The sequence below is a fragment of the Pinus tabuliformis genome, chromosome Q (assembly GCF_031772625.1).
Source record: "Pinus tabuliformis cultivar Carrire ecotype Pingquan chromosome Q, CPIR1, whole genome shotgun sequence".
Taxonomy (NCBI): domain Eukaryota; kingdom Viridiplantae; phylum Streptophyta; class Pinopsida; order Pinales; family Pinaceae; genus Pinus; species Pinus tabuliformis.
In genome coordinates this window covers 203,220,104-203,240,772 of record NC_142296.1, presented here as the reverse complement: position 1 = coordinate 203,240,772, position 20,669 = coordinate 203,220,104, and the positions used below count along the sequence as shown (strand labels likewise).

The 20,669-nt window shown below is 37.0% G+C and overlaps 1 protein-coding gene across 1 annotated transcript in view; it reads left to right on the top strand.

Moving 5' to 3' along the window:
* The window catches only part of LOC149218901 (protein TRIGALACTOSYLDIACYLGLYCEROL 4, chloroplastic-like), a 141,310-nt gene that overhangs the window by 59,888 nt on the left and 60,753 nt on the right, over positions 1–20,669 (top strand). Inside the window, exons 2-3 of the mRNA XM_089384173.1 lie at positions 13,773–14,022; positions 14,631–14,994. Of these exons, the coding sequence (XP_089240299.1) occupies positions 13,773–14,022; positions 14,631–14,994 (614 nt within the window). The remainder of the gene's footprint in view (positions 1–13,772; positions 14,023–14,630; positions 14,995–20,669) is intronic.

The window sequence follows — 20,669 nt, the reverse complement described above, 5'->3', positions numbered from 1 at the left end:
AAAGTCGAAACCCTCCATCTGCGCTAGGGTTTGGACAACTAGGGGTTCTGAACGATTTTTTTTGGGCATTTTTTTGGATCAAATCTTTTGAGGAGTTGTCTTTGGATACTTAAGGCTAGTTCTCCCAGCCGCAAGCATGGGAAGCCTCCTATTTTTCTCTGCATATAAACCCTAACGTCTGGCCTTTGGATCGATTAATTTTTTGAAGAGGAAATGAATTGAGATTTCACTCATAATTTTTTTTGGAATTAAATTTAAATTTTTCGTGGGATTTTCTCAGTTGGCCTTGAGCTATTGGAGGTTGTCTTTCTCATCTGCGCAAGAGTATCCGTCTTTCCTAAGCAAGTAGGGTTTTGAGTGAGAGCCCTTGAGGGGTTTCAATAAAATTTTAAAATTTGGGAAGTCTGATTTGAAGGGTAACGTTGCTTGAGGTTTTAGAACAAATCTGATCCGCATCTTTGAGGAAGCCATGTGCATTTTGAGACCTTATTCTCTAGGTCACAAGCTTAAAATTGCCATCTTGCAGTTGAATCACGAGTTTGAAGGGTTTTAATCTCATATATTAAATTAAAATTAATTTTTTTCTAAGGGTTGCCCCATTAGGCCATGAGTGTTTGAGGGTTTTTCCTCTCTTACGCAAGGAATATTTCCTTTTCCAAGCGACTAGTTTAGATTTAGATTAGAATTGACCATTTTGCATCTGGTTTTAGTCACTAATCCTTCAAGTTACTTGATCTAATTAATTAACTTACTTATTTTTAGATATAGTTGTCATTAGCATTAGATTTTAATTGTCTTGTTTTCATTTCATTACTTGATCTAATTTACATTGAGATCTAATAAGTAATTTCATCATATTTAATTGTGCTTCATTGTATAAGTTACATTTGCTCTATTACTATAAATCACTCATTAAAAATATACTCTAAGTGAAATGATACTCTTTATCTACATATCAATAATACATGTCATCTTTGAGCATCTTAAGCGCTATTGAAGCACTTGTGTTATTTCGTTTAGATTTAATCGTCTTTCTTTGTTTCATTGAGTAGATATCGACTTGCTTCATCAATTATTGTCTCATCATATTTGTGCTCATTATCTTAATCCTAATGGGATTGCTACAATTCTTGAAGACATTTTTTGAAGCATATTGTTCTAATACTATCTCATTGAAACATTGCATTTGCATTCAATTTGCATCTTAGATTTAGTTTTGCATCTTTAAAATCTACCTCCAAGTATAAGCTTGGTTGAATAGAAAGTTAGGACAACCTTCTCCACTATTCAATTTGAGGAGCTTGACCCTTAAACAACAGTTAAAATGAGTGACCTTGCAGTTCTCTTATGGCCGAGTCCCTTGTAGGAACAAAGGCACTTGGGTTGCTAGAAGCCCTGGGTAGGTATCGTTAATGAGGCCTTAGCCTCCTTCCCCAACACTTCTTCCAACAACCTTGTTTTAAGACAAGTTTTGACAATTGAGGAGTTTTGAAATATGTAACGAGGTTCAGTCTTCATAATGATATATGTAATCATGATTTTATGTATTTAATGAAAAGAGAAAAATAAATTTATTATTGTTATTCTTGAGGCATGGGTTTCATGCTCAAGGGAAATTTATTTTTAGGTCAAGCACCCATTGAGTGCTTCTAGGGCTTGTCATTGAGTCTACAAGTCAAATGAGTCATTGTCATGTATGAAAGACCCTTTTGGGCATGTTACATATTGAAAAGAAAATTTATTTGAGTCAAAATAGAGTTAAAAGACCCTCCAAGACCTTGTCATCAAGTCGGCCTACACAAGTGGACAAGTCGGCCTAAAGGAAGCAATTCGCCCCCCTCAAATCCTATAAATAAGGAGCTCGACCTCATTAGCACACTCACTCAAGCAAGTTTGATCTCCCCAAGATAGAAGCTGGAAAAGGACGAAAAAGGAGAAAAAAAGCAAGATTGAAGTTTTGGGCCTCTCTCTCTCCCTCTTGTGTTAGGGTTTCCACTGTTGCTGGGCAAGTCGAAGTGTTGCTGGGGAAGTCAAAGTGCTGCTGGGAGTCGAAGTGTTGCTGGGCAAGTTGAAGTGCTAGGAAGAAACTGTTGGGTCGAAGTTGCAGAAGAATTTGCTGGGTAGCTTGAACTTGCAGAAGAATTTGCTGGGCAGGTCGAAGTTGTAGAAGAATCTACTAGGCAGGTCGAAGTTGCAGAAGAATCTGCTAGGAGGTCGAAATTGCAGAAGTTGCTGGAAGGAAAGCTCGTTAAGGAAGAAAGGTTTGACTTGGTCTTGGAGGGTCTTGGTCAAGGGTCATAGGTATTGGAATTCGTCAATTGAAGATTCTATAAGAAGAGAAGAATTCTTGCGGGTTTTCCTCTCAGTTGGAGAGTTTTTGGCCCTGGCTGATCGCCTATATCTTGTGTCCTTTGTCTCATTGTTCTTTATGGTTTTGAAGTTGTTTGGTGAAGAGAATACTAATAACAATCAAGTGAAAGTAGATAATCAAGTTAAGTAAAAATATGTCACAAGTAGTTATCAACGGAAGAGAAATCACCTAATCTAGCTGCCCCTAGATTTCTCAACAAGGAGAAGGCATTCGCCGTAGATTAGGCATTCCATTAAAAATTAACCGAGACCCTTGCATTTCACATAAATAGATCTTGCATTCATCCAACTAACATCTGGTTATTGTAATTGGAAATGTGAGCTAATTTATCTACATGCAAGTTGCACTTTACATTCTTGTACTTGTCAAATTCATGCTCATTGTCTCTTATCTTTATTTGAGGTACAAATTTCATCTTCTTGCAAGTTGAATTTGAAAGCTTATTGTTCATATTTCCAACTACTTGTAATTTCTTGGTTTCTTGTACTAACACTTGTTTTGTAGCATTGCTTATCTTGTGACTTGAAGTATCATTCCATTTTTGCAAGTGTCATATCTTTATTGAGCATTGTTTTAAGGCATTGGTCTATCTTTGTTATCTTGCTTTTCTCATTAAATCAAATATACCATTGCTCACTTAATAATCTCACTTACTAAACTATCTTTAAATTCAATTTAATTAGAGAAGTAATTGCCTTGCCCTTAGTTTCCTAGAGCTTGTTCTTTCAACAAGTTTTTCTTTAGTTTTATCCTTAGGGACTACCCCCCTTAGCTTGCCTAGGAGAGAGTTTAAACAAAATGAGTAGGGAATAGGTGACAACTCCTGCTGGAAGCGTTGTGCCATAAAGATTATACCTTGTGGGGTTGGAAACTTTTCCCACATTTAGGTGTACATCTTAGGCGACAACGCTCCTATAATCCTCAAATATAAGTACTTTATATTTCTCTTCCTTGATTATATTAGCCTCTTTTCTTTGTTTCTTTGCTGGGTTGTAATCATTGGATTGCAGGTACATAGTGAAGGTTGCCAAAGCTTTGGCAGTAGATGAAAGTAGTGGAAGAATGAAGCAAAGCTTGTGACAAGAGGACTTTCCCAGAATCAATGATATGTGTTGAGAGATATTGTACTATATGAGATTTGAGCTCAAAGGGAACAAACAGATCAACAAGTTTGGAGTTTTTATTGATTGTGCCAAAGAGAAGTCAGGGGTGACTTCCAAATGCACCTACAAAATCGAGAATGTAGCAGATGTCAGCATAGACTAGAGGGTTTTCTCAGAAAGAGGGAGAGGATCATGAAAAGACATTTGATCCAGTTGCCAGGTACACTTCTAATAGAATTATTGTTGCTCCTGTTACAAAATTACATTAGATGGATGTAGAGGACAGAAGAAGTGTACATGGGATCACCACAAGGCTTTGAGGGTCATGAAGGAGTCCCTTTATTTCAAAGAGAAGAATGTGCCTCAGACTTGGATTGATGGATCAAGGTTGCTCCTATATGATTTGTTTTTGATGGAAGCAGGAGAACAATAGTGGTAGAGGGAGCAACCAGGATTGCCACAACAAAAGCTGCACCTAGTTAGGGTAACCAAAAAGTAGCCATGGGATGGCTCTAGTAAAGGAAGCTTATTCGTTTATTGTTGAGCCAAAGCATGTGGCTCAACATGTGTTGAAGTACTATCATGGTACAATTGGTTATGGCACAACCAACTATGGTTTGAGGTATGTCTCAAATAGTGAAGTACAATTGCAATGATTCACAGATTCAGATTGTTTAGAGAGTGCAGAAGACAGAAAGAGTTCATGAGGATTTTGCTTCAGTTTGAGCTTTGTTATAATTTCTTGGATGAGTAGGAAGCAAACATCTATCACACTCAGTATTGCAACGATGAATATGTTGCAGCCTTGGTTGGCAAGTTGAGAAGCAGTATGGCTTCATAAACTAATTATATGATTGTTTGATCAAGTGCAGATGACGACCATAATGATAGGTCAAAGCACATAAAGATCTAGTAACGAGACATGGTACAAAAGGAAGCAATATAGCTCCAGTACTATTCTATAGTCAAGTAGATCGCTGACAAAACCTCTACCCCAAGTTGAAGTCTATATACTTCGAGGGCAAACTTGGAGTGATTGAGCATGTCCCTCTCAGCAAGAGGGAGTGATGAAATTGCAGCATCAAGGACAATCATTCTCCCTAGGTCAGGTTGACCAGGATTAGGGAAAACGGTCCAGAGTGTTGATATGATAGCATCAGGGACAAATATTCTCTCTATGTCAAGTATGTTGACCGAAATTAGGGAGAATGGATTGATAGAGGACAATCATTCTTCCTGTGTCAAGTGTGCTGACCGAAATTAGGAAGAATGCCCCTAGAGGCCCATAATGATTAAGTTGAGTGGGTGCCTTTTAGCATCACGCTTAGTGTACTCTCCATATAGGTTGAGTGAGCCCATTTAGCATCATGGCCTAGAGTGAGGCATTTGGATTTGGGACCAGAGTACTCAAATGAATTGAGCGTGTCCCTAGGGCTTCACCACGAGTCAAAGAGATTGACCAGGATGATGGTGAACCAGGACCTAAGTCACAGGACACATCCCTCAGGGTCTCGTGTCCCGTATTTAACGTGTCGGACACAAAAACCGCCCTAAAACGTGTCGAAAACGTTTTTCTTTGTGTCCTCCAATCGAGACATGTGTTTTGGATGTGTCAAAAACCTGCCCTAAAGTTTTTTGTTCTTAGGACACGTGCCCCATGAAAAGTGACATTTAAAACTTGCAACATGGTTTATTTTTGGGTTTTTTTTGTCATTGTTCGCCACCGAAGTTGAGTTTGCTCATCGCTAGAATCCAATTTGTTGTTCAGTGTGAGGAATTCCATCAGATTCAAGTGCAATGCTCACAACTTCACATTGACCTGGACATGGAGATGTAGGAGATGAGCGTTCACATGCTTTGCTGAGAGTTTGGAGCACTTAAATTTCTTGTAAGTTGTGTTATAGCCTACAGAACTTAACTTAATTATACACGAGTGACCACGAATAGATCGTTTGTTGAAATAAAAATCCCAGCTCCCTGTCATGTGCTCATTGCTCACTACACCTTCGAGGTCTAAAGGGAGGGAAAGCTCGATTAACGCTCTGGTCAACAATGAAGTTTGAACACATATAAATTTATAGTTCATAAACTACCTTATGTGAAGTTTGAACATGATCAAACTTGTTTGAAGTTAATAACAAAAATTATAACATGAACAATGAACATTGAACTGTGAACATCATTGATGTAGTAAATTAATAAACTAACTAGTAAATTACTAAATATGAAATACTAAATAGTGTATACTAAGTACTAAATAGATATCATCATGATTCATATCTATATGGATCAAGCACTATATTTCAGTATTTTTTAATATATATATATATATATAAATAGATAAAACGTGTCCCTTGTGTCCTGTTTTCGGGGTCGCTGCGTTTCGTGTCGAATACTCGTATTTACGTGTCCTCCGTGTCTCGTGTCCTCGTGTCGTGACTTAGACCAGGACTAGTCAATATACTGTGGGTCATAGGTGCCATCGGAATCATGGTGACTAGTTGATGCTAATGATGTACCATGTGTTAGGAGTATCGACCATGATCGTGGTGATGATGCACCATAGGTTAGAGGTACATACTAGAATTATCGTAGTTAGATGATGCTGTAGATTTTACCATAGGTCAAAGTTGTTGACCAAGATTATGGTAATTGAATGATGTTGATGATGAATTGTTATAACATTTTCTTAGAGAAATTTGTCAACACGAGAACATCTAGATAGTCATTATTAATACCTCCCTAGCTAAGAGGGAGTGTTGAATTTTGTAGCTATGGTCGGTCTTCATAATTAATATTTTAGCCCTTGATGTATTTGTAATGATAAATATAAAGCATGTTCTTCATGCTATTGTCAAAAGATAAATTTTAAGGCATGTTCTTCATGTCCTTTTCAAAAGAGAAAATTTGAATTTTGAAAATTGAATTTTTGGCTCCAAACAAGCCAAGTTGGCCCTCCTCCTAGTCAAGTCGGCCCTCCTCCTAGTCAAGTCGATCCGGTCAAAGAGGCACCTATTCGGCCAACCAGAAGACTATATAAAGACACTTGTCCTCCATCATTTGGACACACAATTCGATCCATGTGAAGGAAACAAGGAAGAAGGAAGGATGAAGTTGACCAGAATAAGATCAAGCTTTCTCTCTCTCTCCATTAGTCCTTGCACTTGTGGATTTGTTCCTCTTTTATGACCTCACACGTGTGAACAGAAGTACCAAATCTTTGAAGTATTCCAGAGGAGCATGACCGAAATCTTGGGTGCAATAGTAGGCTGAAATTCAACCATAGCAGACCTAACCAGATCGAGTTCAGTGGGCAGACTTATGACTTGACTAGGAGGTAGTTGGATCAGGTTTGACCAAGTCTACCTTGTTGGTCAATTTGACCTTGTGATTGACTAGAAGATCTAGGTGTGTCTCTTGTTGAACTGAAGAATTTCTCTAAGGAAAAGGTTGCTGGGTTTTTCCCCCATGTGGGTTTTCCCAGGGTAAATGTTTGTGTTCTTGTTTGGCTCTCTTTATGATCCTATTGGCATTTAGTTTCTACTATTGAGATCTTTGGGAAAACCCTCTCACTAAACTTGGCCTTGTACTTCTCTATGTTACTGTCAATTACATGCTTTACCTTGTACAACCACTTGGAATCAATGAATGACTTACCCTTTAGTCTTGCCACAATCTCCCATACATCATTCTTTATTATGGAGTTATACTCCTTTGTCATGTCATCTCGCTACACGTACTTTCTGTTTGCCTCCACAAAACTAGAAAACTCTACATGAAAGGTGGAAGACATTAGTGCAACACAATAAGGAAACTTCTAAGGGGATGACTTACTTGAAAAGAAGTCATTGGAGCTTGTTGTCTTACCTCACAAGCTACTCATGAAGTAATAAATTGCACCATAGCCATGTTGAAATTCACTTGCACTCTAGGTTTGGTTTATGACTAGACTAGCACATAAACACACTAGCAGTGCTCAACAATGAACAACTTTGCACTTCGGAATATAACAACAGTGAGATCAACAAAAGTACACAAGAATGTATGGCCCAAACTCTTCTCTTATCAGTCCTTTAATAAGAAAAACATAGGGCCCCCATACTAGGGATCATGGCCCTTTACAACCGCTATAGAAATGTGTTAAAATTGGCAACTAGGGCCAAACTCCACATGGGTCATCTTATTTATGATAACTGATATTTTTCTTAGATTCCTCTCTCCGGGAGGTATAGGATTGATCTAAAGATCATCCGATTCCGACATGTACAAATGAAGTTATGAATTTATATTGATTATGGACATATTATCATGGTCGACCTCTTCTATATGTCGGTTCACCTAATCCAATAGTCAAGTCTCTTGACCCCCACCGATTGGTATATATAGAGGTGCTTTCTCCCTCATTTGATATATCCAAGTGCTCATCCTCTCCTTTGAAATAGGACGACATCTAAGGCAGGACTCAAGTGGCAAGGGTCGAGTTTATGATGAGACCCATCTCTGTTTAGGGTTCGGTTTTCTTGGGAGAAAGAGCCGCAGGTCTGTGGCATCATGCATGGAGGATAGGAAGTCTATCTGGGCAATGTATCTCTTGATTTTCGGTACAAATTTATTGTCGAATAGAGCCGTAGTCAGAGGAATGCTTGTTGGATGGTTTTCTGTGCTGTTTGGTGAGGTGTATCTTTGTTACAGGCCGCAAGAAGAGAGCCGCTACAACAGCTAGTTGTTAAGCTGTTTGGAGGGTATGAAGTTATGGATAAGTCCTTCTCTCTAGGTCGCATATGCCCAGGTTTGAGTGCAGGCAGGTCAGAATTCTTTCATGAGTTTGGGATTGTTTTATCTTGCCACTGATTTAGGGTTGTTGTAGGGTTCGTTGAGGAGGAGCCTCAAAGCTCTAAATCAGTGATTGGATGTCTTCTAATGGTAAATCACAATAATGGAGAAAGAGGGTTGAAGCAGGCAGCCCTAACTAGTGACCTGCATTGCAGAGGAAGGACATCAGCTCTTGAAGCTAACTGTGTTTGTGCCCTAACCAGTATTCAGAATTGCAGTATAGAAATCTCCAACCCTTGGTGCCAGAAATGCAGTTTCATTGAGTCATCTTCATGTTTAAGAGCTTTGATTTGGCAAGTCAGTATTGAATTTAAATCATTGTACTCTCTCTCTCTCTCTGTTGAACTATTGAAGAATATAAGAAGAATTGATCAAGGGTTTCCCCACATTGGGGATTGTCCCTGGCTGGTGCCATGTCTTGTGTCCTCTTGTCTTGGCTTGTCTTCTACTGTTTATGTTTATGTTCTATCGGCATTTTACTATCATGTTGATGTGATTGCTAATCTAGATATGGATATTGGACTAATAAAGAAATTGAAGTAAAATTGCTCTAAAGCATAGAACATACCATTGTTACCTACTGGAAGCAGATCCTTTAGCTCACCAAGACATAAAAAGCTCGGCCTATCTCAACTATCCCTTTGCTCCTGCGATTGTCCTTCTAGGCTGTGGCTCTCTAGGGCTCTTTTTCTACACAAATGAGATCCTTTGCACTTGTGTTTTGGCCACTCCTTTGGCCTCTTATTTATACTTGTTCAAGGGGGGTGAAACCCCAATGGTCATGTCCCTTGGCCTTGCTGGCCGACCTGAGTCTACATGACTCAAAAATAGATTAAATTCCTTTTCTTGGGTTCTAAGCCCACTCCTTTGGGTCAAGACCCCCAAACTTGGGTACTTTGCCTGCAACACTTCAATTTGGGTGTTTTCTCCTTACAAACCTAGCACTCAAGGCTTGTACGAGTACCTCCCAAGCTACACAATTTCAACAAGCCACACCAATAATTCTGTCAACCACATGTACGCCATCACAGATAAGGGAGACTATAAGACAAAATATAGCATGGTCACTAACTTTGGGCCAATAACAATAACTCCTGCCTTTTTATCAACATTTCATAGTATTGGGCAGTGATTGATTAGTGAGACGAGTCTAATGGGTCTAGCTTTGTTGTAAACTTGACATGCCAACTTCATCTTAGTGCTTAGGTGCAACCAATTGAGATTTCCCATAGCCTAATTTTAGGTTCTCTGACATCAGCTTAGATTTGAGGGAGAACACTAGATCGATAGTGAAGACAAGATCTACAACACACTGTGTTTTTTGAAGTTGGATTAGAAGAGTCTTTTTTCTTTTTAAAATTCTGATGTGCTATCTATTATGCATAGGCAAGTTCTATTGTTGTTTTTGAAATGAGGGATGTTCTTTATAACGTCTCATTAGTTTCCGTGATTAATGATGTATCATACTTTTCATAAGGAGAATCTTCCTTTATAGAAGGAAACTTGTGTAAAAACATTGAAAGTCATCATCAAGAACACAAAAGTGTTCATGTCATTATTTGATCCATTTCATTTAAATACGGGTAGAAACCTTCCCTGTTGGAACCTTACGCTGCTCAATTTTTTGTTAAGTAGTGCTAAAAGTTGCTTGCTATCAAACTCAACTAGGACTTGTGATGACCTTGTTACCACCCAGATTCTCAATTGGTGCAAAAGTCCCCATGCACAAGTGATGAGATAAGATAAGATAAGATAATTTTATTAAAGTTCAACAAATGACTGCAAAAGTAGGTCAATTGGACTGAAGAGTACAACAAATGTGAATACAATGTGCGAGTGCCAACGCAACTCCTAGAAAATGTTGAAAATAATACAAAGAAAGAAACCTACATAAGTATAACATCAGAACATATGTGTAATTCCATGACAAAGATATGGTGATACAAAACACTAAGTGAGTTTGTCCAAGACCAGAAAGGTGGACAACCAAATCCAAGAACTCGTCGAGAGAGATAGAGAGTGTGAGAGGGAGATTGGATGATGGGGCTGAGGATGTCAAGGTCTCCTGAGTTTGATGGCTAAGGTCAAGGTGGGCAAACTGGACACTAGGTTGTTGTCAAAGTCTTTTGGAACCGTTGAGTAGTCTGCTTGCATGATTCAGTTGGGGGGTGTTGGGGGGGGGGGGAATGTACATGTGAGGGATACTCTTGAAATTCCGAGAATTGAATACCCTGTTATCTGTTAGTGCGGATACTGTATTGCCACTTGTACAAACTGCTGCACCCACAATCTGATTGGTATGACTTGTTTCCATTTGAAGTATGACCTCCACCAATCTACTGGCTCATCTGTGAAAAACTTAGAAATTGGCCCCTTTTCAGAGTGTAAGCTCTGATACGATGTTAATTTCTCCTACCCCAACAACCTGGCTAATTAATTCCTAGTAGATTCCTTGCCGTAAATTATTTCTTATTGCAAATCTACTGAATAAAGAATCATGACTGATATTTTAACACATAAATAAAGACAATGAAAGCGAAATAACCAATCTCACACACACACAAAATTTACTGCCCTTGAAATCTGTTGTTCTTTCAAATTGCTTCACGACATACAAGGGTTCCCTTACTGGGAAAATGGCCCATTGAGGAAAATACAAACTATAATAATTTCAAAAAATTACTGGGCACTTGTACTGCTACAACATTTGTTTTTCTTTGTTTTGGTTTTGTTTTTGTTCTTTTTGGAAAAAAACCTTGATCTACAAATTTGCTTTCTACAACCTGCTGTATAGCCTTCCCTGCCATTGCTTTCTGTGTGTCCATGCAGACGTACATCTGTGCTGTTGTCTGTTGTATGGTCATGCGGTACGATGACGTTGCAGCTCTGCAACTCTGTACCTTTGTGCATCCGTGCGATTGTCATTGTGCGATCCACATGGATGTTGTTGTACGGCTTGCAACCTGCTGTTGAGTTGCTCATAAATTTGTCCTTTGATTGCTGGGTACTGGGTTTCCTTTCCTTTGCTGTTACCTGCTTACACTCTCCTCCCTTGGACTTGATCTTTGGATGGAAGTCCTTTTCCACCCTTGGTGAGATCTTTTAGTGTTCACTGTATGTTGTGCTCACTAATGTATCTTCTTCCTTAGCCTAACCTTCCTTTCCTAAGCTTGAGTTATTGACCGAATCCACAACTCTAATCTTCAAAGTGATGATGGTATGATGCTTGAGATTAGGTCTCAACATCACTTGAGATAAATGATTGAGATTCATCTAATTCACTAATGTAAATAACTGTTACATTTCATTAGATTAACTTTTTCTTATAAAAGGAAAGTACTTTAATAATTCTTTTAATTAAAGTAATTTACTAAGGTTAAGGGTCAATTAAGTGACTTTTGCATGTCCAGACACTTGGAATTGTGCAGAAGTACCTGTCTGAGCTACAAACATCAACAAAAATGTGCTAGGAAGAAGGTGTACTGCCCAGGAATGCTCTGCTTCCCTCATGAATGATGCCAAGTGGACAAGTAGCACATGTGAGCTATGATGATGTGTCCATGATCTAGAACAAGGCTCCCTCATGAGGAAGGCTATCATGTGCAAATGGTGATGTGGAACCTTTGTGACAAGGTCTAATGTTGTCACAACTCCCAATGCAAGTACGTAGATCCCAATGTAGTGTCTTAAATCCCAAGGTTGATACACAGATCCCAATGCAAGTACATGGATCCCAATGCAAGATGCCCACCTATAGTGATGAGGTTTCCTTGATACACATGTCATTAGGTGGTAAACATCAAATGACATCTCCCAACTTTCAATAAATCAATTACCATGGTGGGGGCAACATTAACTTCCTAGGACACTAAATTAGAAGTATGTGATATGATGGAATATTGTGTTGAGGTTGGGGAGGGGGGGACTTTGCGGATGGACTCTCATAGCCACCCATAAGATCTTTAAAGATGTTCATCCACATGAAGTGCCTTGAAAGAGAGAAAGCACTGAACATTGAGTTACCCTTCCTCAACACTGTTTCTTACTACTTTTATTTCTTTTTCCTTCCTTTTTTTAGTTTTTAATAATTTGGTCCCTTTTTTTAAGATATGCATTATTAAGAGTGGGATTTGGGCATTTGGTCTCATAGCAAGGTGGCATAGTTCAAGCTTTATTATTTCTTTTTTTTTTTAATTTATTTTAGCTGCTTATCTTTGAGGTTATAGCTCATAAGATGATGTTTTTCTAGATGAAAGTTTGAACGATTAAAAATAGACCTTGACTGACAAGATGACCACCAATGGGAATACGATGAATGTGTTTGTGAAAATGAAAGGGTGTATAAAATGGTTAGGGGATATGAACATGCTACACCTACACAGGTCTCTATTAGTGGATGGAAACACTTATCTAAAGGCTAATTATGGCCTACCATTCTATTCTGAAGCAAAAGACAAGAAGTTAGGGTATTTAATACATTATTAAATTACATCTATGTTCATCACATTCATCGCTAGTATGGGAAACACTAACACCACATACAGGCAAGAATCAATACAGCAAGTAACCATAGTACACAACTGAAGAAAACAACTAAAACCAAGAGGTGTTACCATCATGCATACCATCTGCATGTGCCACTGTCAATGTAAATGAGTGCAAGGCATCTAGTGAGAAGCTGATATACTAGCACGGAATCTGCTGGGCAAGTCCACCTGTTTATGATGAAGTCATCATGTAGCAAAAGCCCGTGAGTATGTCATCAATCCGTGCTCTGAATGATCAGGCAGGAGTGCTCACATCAAATGTGATCTAAAACATCATGCCACTAGAAGAGACACAAAATCAAAGCCTCATAGATTTCAGGTGTTTAACATTAGATGGTAGCATAGTAAATAGATGTCCAGACTCCAGAGGTGGAGGCATGGATCTTTCCAAATGCAAGACCACATACATCACCAACTCTAAACATGGGAAAAACCTATCACAGAGAATCAATCACAGTGGGCACAAACCTACTTTCTTGCCACAGATGGTTCTACTGCTATGAACATCCTTCACTTGTTTTTGGTGACTTCAGTCTCATGAATAAATTAATAATGTGAATACTGTTTTGAACATATGCTAGAGCTTAAAGGTTCAGTCGGTAGCAAGAAATATTTAAAGCTTACTCTTTTCTTTCTTTCTCAATGGAAGCCAATTTATGTAATATGTGTTCAAAAGTATAATGCCCTTTTTGCATAATCTCGGGATTCTTTCAAGTTTGTTCGGGGCATTCCTTTGTTGCAAGTCTGCCAATTTGGTGATTGACTGGTTTTATGTCTGTTAGTGTTTTACTGTCTGCACATGACTCTCCAGAACTGTGTTCTTTCAATCAATGTTCATTGGTCCAAATAAGTAATGTTTTTAGTTAGTTTGAATGAATTTAGTTTGCTTATTGCTTTCTTTGGTAAAATGTTATGTAGGTGGGCTGCTATTACAGGTCAGTTTCGTGTTCAGAAATATATTTCTGTTCGGAAACACAAATCAAAAAACGTTCAGCCATCTGCAGGTTCAGAACAAAGTAATCCATTCAAATATCTTTTCAATCAGTCTCTATACGCGCTAGGGTTCTGTTCACAAATCTGGTTTGGCAGGCGTACCTATTTGGTAGCAAGTTCAGAGCACTCTGGTAATGAGAAGGGATGGCGTGCTAGGGCTGTTGTCCGTCACAAGGTATGCTTCTTCAACAGTTTTAATTTTGTGCGATAAAGTGTTAAATACGTTTTTCCTTTTCTGTTTTCTATAAGCAAGGTTCTGTACAAATCTAACTGTGCAGAGTTCTCTTTCATATTTGGTTATGGTTATGGCAATATATTCTCTCATAATGTATTTTTGAGTTGCGTGTTTCTCTTAGCCACTTTATTTTTTGTATTGCTGTTATCTTCTCTTCTATGTTGCAGCGTTCTTTGCTTTGAAATCTGTTATTCTGCTTATATGGACTGGTCAGAAATGTCGCGACACTTGTTTTTGAGGTTTGAGACATGACCTGGGATTTGAGTTTTGAACGTTATAAAAGGATATTTTAATCATTTATATATGAATTATGTTAGTTGTTCCCTTTGAGTTGGTGTTTTGTGTGACCTCTAAAGAATTTCACTTTGGCTACCTTGATGGGATATAATTTTGTTTCTTACCATCTATGATTCTATACCTTTTATCCACAGGTATAGGACATTCTTCCTTGTGGTACTTCAATATTTTTTCTAACCTCCATAATTGTGTTGGAACTACCTTTTATAAATGCTGCTATATTAAGTTATGCCTCTTTGAAACGAGTGCAGTTACGACGTCATGATGTATGCATGGAAGCTTCATGGCATGAGCGATATGTTCAAACACAAGGATCTTCTTGGGATGCACCTTTGTCAATATCACTAGATTTGGGATCACTTAGCTCTACTTCAGGCCTGAGGTACCGCCTTGGTATCCATCATAGCTGTGTGATTCCTCAGGAGCATGGCAGCATAGACAATGCAGAAATTCCTTGGGTTGCATCTCCTGGCTTGTGTGCGAAAGCTGCAATTTCATTTGAAAAACACATTGTGCTCTGGAAAGATCAGATTAAGGAGGAAACGTGGGAGAAGCCTGAGAAGCCTTATAATTTGTGCTTTTCCCGACCACATGTCACAATGTCGGGGATTATTGGTAAAATATTCTCTTCCCAATTTCTTATTTCTTTATTTGTGTTTCATAATTCACTAGTGAAATAATTCTGAAGTAGTGTACAAGGAGTGCTCAAGTTTAGAATGCTACAACCATTAGGAAAGTACAATTTCCACAATCATCACATGCACCACCCCAAAAGGCAAAGATATGGCAAGTATCCTGAATATCTAAATAAATCAATTAATCACGTTATGATAGTTAATATGATAATTCCAAATGAGGCAAAACCTTGAATACAAAGGAGCGGGGCTTAGTTTAGATGTCCCCAAACTCATAAAATGTTGGACGACAAAGACCATCTCCATGGCAGGTATGCCCAATATCTAAATAAATCAATAGAGTCATATTATGATACTTCATAGGATAAGTCCAAATGAGGCTCCAAATGAGGCAAAACCATGAATATAGAGTGGGGTTTAGATTAGATACCCACAATCCAAATGAGGCTCCAAATGAGGCAAAACCATGAATATAGAGTGGGGTTTAGATTAGATACCCACAAACACATAAAATGTTATAAGAAGAATTTCGGCGTAAATCACATATAGAAAACCTTTGTCGACGCGCTTCAAACCAACTAGTGTGGTTCATCATCAGGACAAGTTGAATGAACAGATCTCGCTTTGCATATTAAATAGATAGCAGAACATTCTAGACCAAGTAACGGCTATAATGACAACGGCTAGATTTGACCGGGAAATGGCTAGTTGACTTAGATAAGGGTTAAAAACTTTATTTAATAAGTTAATATGCAACTTGTGACAGTCGAGATGTTGTCAACATTGCCATTATTTTATTCCCTAGCCAATTAAACATCAAGGGGGGTTATTGTATTGTTTATTTGGCCAGAGTTTTTACCACATCTTTCCCAAATGAATATTAAGAGGATGTGGGATGAAATCTTTACTTTGGACAATTACATGATCGTTCCATCCGTGCCTTCTTTATCCCCAAGCCAAGCTTAAGGAGGGGTTTGGTGTAGTAGCAATTAAGTTCAAGTCTGTGGTCCCTTCATGGTCAGTAAAGTCATTTATGGTTCACCGTTACTTAGAGGTTATAGTCCAGATTGGTGCTTAGTAGAGATGGTCTTTGTGGTCCAACATTTTATGTTGAATTTTAGTTACTTTTATAACTAACTAATATTGATATATAATAACTTTATAACTAACAATTTTAGATTAATTTATTTAAAATTAATTAATTTTAATATATATATTAATTTAAAATTAATTCAAGTTAATTTATTTCAATATATATTTATAAATATATGTCCTTTTAGCTTATATTTTGATTAAAATATAATTTAACTATTTTTAGATTACTCTATAACTAACTAATATTTATAATAACTTTGATAATTAACAATTTTAGATTAATTTATTTTATGATTTACTTATTCTAATATATATTTATAATTATAAAATAATCCATTTCATATTTTAATAAGAATATTAACTTATTTAATAAAGTTTTTAACCCTTATCTAAGTTAACTAGCCGTTTCTTGGTCAAATCTAGCCGTTGTCATTATAGCCGTTAATTGGTCCAGAATGTTCTGCTATCTATTTAACATGCAAAGCGAGATCTGTTCATTCAACTTGTCTTGACGATGAACCACACTAGTTGGTTCGAAACGCGTCGACAAAGGTTTTCTACATGTGATTTACACCGAAATTCTTCTTATGATTGTTATGGATCACAGAAGCCTCAATTCAACATAAAATGTTGGACCACAAAGACCATCTCTACTAATCACCAATCTGGACTATAACCTCTAAGTAACGGTGAACCATAAATGACTTTACTGACCATGAAGGGACCACAGACTTGAACTTAATTGCTATTACACCAAACCCCTCCTTAAGCTTGACTTGGGGATAAAGAAGGCACAGATGGAACGATCATGTAATTGTCCAAGTAAAGATTTCATCCCACATCCTCTTAATATTCATTTGGGAAAGATGTGGTAAAAACTCTGGCCAAATAAACATTACAATAACCCCCCTTGATGTTTAATTGGCTAGGGAATAAAATAATGGCAATGTTGACAACATCTCGACCGTCACAAGGTGCATAAACAACTCACAATGGAGAATCAATCTATGAAACTTTATCCTCCAAAGAAAACTTCATATGGACCTCTTCAGAATTGGTGAAGCAAACTGAGAGTCTCGCTTCAGCACTATAGCCTCCAGAAAACACTGTCACAGGAACATCTTTGGAATTACTGAAGAAGCACAAGAAAACTCAAATCCAAGTGTAAAAGAGGATATGCAAGAGTGGGCAAAACGAGAACTCAAATCACAAAATGCTGCGAAAGGATGGTCTCAAAAAATGACATAGAAGATGGAAAAAAGCATCCTGAAGCTAAAAGTGATCTGACAAAGATGCTAGTAAGGCAAGAGTGTTGAAGATCATTAAGGTTTCTCTGAGCAAACAAACCAGGAACACGACCATGCACTCATGGAGTTCAAAACGCTCAACAAGTTCCCCAAACACCACATGGGGTTTTCTCATCATACAAGTTCATGCGTGGAAGAAAAAGAAAGCTTCTATCAAGCAGAAAGGACAGATTTGGGATAGGGCACGAAGAAACAACTCTCAATGTTTTCCTTGTTGCAACTCAAAGAAATAACAAAAAAACACCCAAAATATATTCCTAAAGCAGATTTTCGAAGAGTCCAAGATTTTTTTTTGTAGCAGTTCATGACGGAAAAACCTAGTTCAATTTGAAACCCAATCTTTGAAACAAACCACAAACAAAAAACAATAGTCTATATGCAAGTTCAGATGTGCAAAATACCTGACCTCAAATGCACTATAATCAAACTTAAATCAAAATCCTCCTTTTTACAGAACAACCTTTAGAGCTTTAGTCCTTCTTGTCCTCCTCGGATTGCAGAAAATAAAATTTGATTTTTGCAATGCAATTCAACACAAGCAGTCAGGGCTAGGTGACTCAGTCTTGCAGCTCTGATACAATGTAATATTTAGAACAATACAACCATCAGGAAGCTAGAGACTCAACATAATGATCACATGAACAACCTAAAACACAAAGATATGGCTGATATCTTCCATACCCAAATAAATCAATGAATCACATTATGGTAGTTCACATGAAAAATTTACAAATGACACAAACCCTCAAATATATAGGAGCGGGGTTTAGTTTTTTACCCCCAAAACCCCTATAAAATGTGGGACGACAAAGGCCACCGACTATCCATTGATGTGGGATATAACCACCCACTAAGGGTGAATCAAAAAAGATTTTAATGACCACTAGGGGACAAAAAGTTTATCTTAACCAATTTGCAGAGGTCCCGATAAAATAAGTGACTCACGAGTTTTTCAGAGCACCGATTTTATTGGCGATTTTTTTGATTTGAAAAACTCCCGATTTTATTGTGAAAGTCGCAATTTTTTCCTGGGTTGATGGAAAATATCGTGTGTTGCTGCTAGGGTGAGTTAAATTGGCTTTTGATGTTTTTTATTGGGTCATTTTGCATGTCCAATGACGCGTTTTGAGCTTTGAGGAGAAGCAAAGGGTATCTAGGCGTGGAGGAGGAGGACAAAAGCGAGTTTTTTGAGTGGAAAAACCATTACCTTTTCCAGTAAAAGGGGCAGAGGAACTCACTAGTTTATGCCTAATCTGATTGTAGATGACTTATGATGATGAAACAATTTGTTATATTGTTACTCTTAAGGCTGAGTTAAGATTCCGAGCCGACATGATTCACTGTTGATATGTGATGTAGCACTAGACTTCTTATACATCTTATACATTAGTTTTTATTTTATATTTATTTTATATTTATATGGCAATGCATTTTTCTGATGTATATATTTAAAACAATGGAAAAAAAATGAATATTTTTGTATATATATATTTTAAATTTTGCCATGTTTTGCCGATTTTTAGCATTATCAGATCTGTCCACCTTGGGTAATGGATCGACAAAACCCTAGGTAATGAATCCACGAATCCCCGTTCAGAAATAGATTCTGATCCAGATTCACCTGGATCCCATCCGCCACAAAACAAATCTTTAAAGGAAGTTGAAACATATCCCGACAGTGCCTTAACCCCCGACGACTGTTTTCTAGAAGTCAACAATGCATCACGTACTCTAACCCCAATGGCTGCTATCTGACAGCTGCTTGTTGGAAGCCGACAAAGCATCATACACTTGGTCTGGTCGACGATGCATGAATGAGAGTGGCAATATGTTTTTTGGGTACTGGATCTACGCACTTGGTCGAATTACCCTGGTCTTGGGGTTTTTGAATTTTCTTTGATTGGTGGAGCTTGAATTTTACGATCAAAGCAACACTCGTTCCCCCCTCTGGTTAAAACTTAAAACCTGTCCTCCCTGTCCTCAGTGAAATTATTAATCAGAGTAGCCAAGGTATGCTCTACATAAGCTGCGAGCCTTTGACGTCATGTATGGTTAACCATATACATGGTTTATATTATAGATATGTTATACATTATAATTTGACTTTATTTTATTTACATTAATAATTTAATTTAATTATAACTTTAATTTAACTACATTGTATTTACAATAATTTAATTATAACTTTATGGATATGTTATATTTTATTTACATTAATTTAACTATAACTTTATATATCTGTTATATTTTGTTTACATTATTTTAGAAATGTTATAAGTTATAACTTCATAAAGTAATTTTATTGTTTATATATATTATAAGTTAATTATTCAAAATATATGAAATTTGTTATTCTGTTGTACATATATTATAAATTAATTATTTAAAAATATTAATTTGTTATTTACACGTTTTAAAATTTATAAATTATAACTTATATTAAACTTTTATTTTTTAATATATTACAAGCTTAATATCTAATTCATATAAAGTTATTTTATTAAATTATTATTATTTATCGTTTGATTAGTTTTTTAATATATTATAAGTTTATAGTTTAACTTTCATAAAATAATTAATTCTACTTTAATTATTAAGTATTATATATTTTTGCATGAGATGCATGGACACAAAACCTGTAAATTTTATCGTTGTTGATGAGTGGTAATCTCAATAAATTTGAAGACATTGATTAATAATACCATGTCACATAGGCAACCAGTCCAAGGACTTGATACCACTTCCAAATCATATCACTCAACCTCTCAAGCTAATCCATTAAACCACAATATCAATATTATATAATATAAATGTAAATATAAATTATATGTTGAAAAAAATTATTATAAAAAAATATTTATATTAATTGTGCTCGCTGTTTCCTTGCCGTATCCGAATCCTGGTTTTTCAAAAATCAAGCAAATCCTGATCTGGATCCAATTGGTAACTTAATGAAATTTTTCCCGACTTTTATGATTTTTTCATTTTTCGGACCCTTGCTGATTTATTCCTGATGCTGACTTTTTCAACATTGATCTTAACCACCATTGCACTGATATTCCACCTTAATATTGACTTAGAGATCAAGAAGGGAAAGGTGGAATAATCATGTATTTGACCAACTAAAGATTACCTCTCAACCTACACTGTTGGGAGTGGGAGAGTGAAACACCAATTCTCACAAGCTTACAGGAGTGAAGTGTTTTGAGGTGTTTATATATATATATATTTTGATGTGTATATATGCAAAACA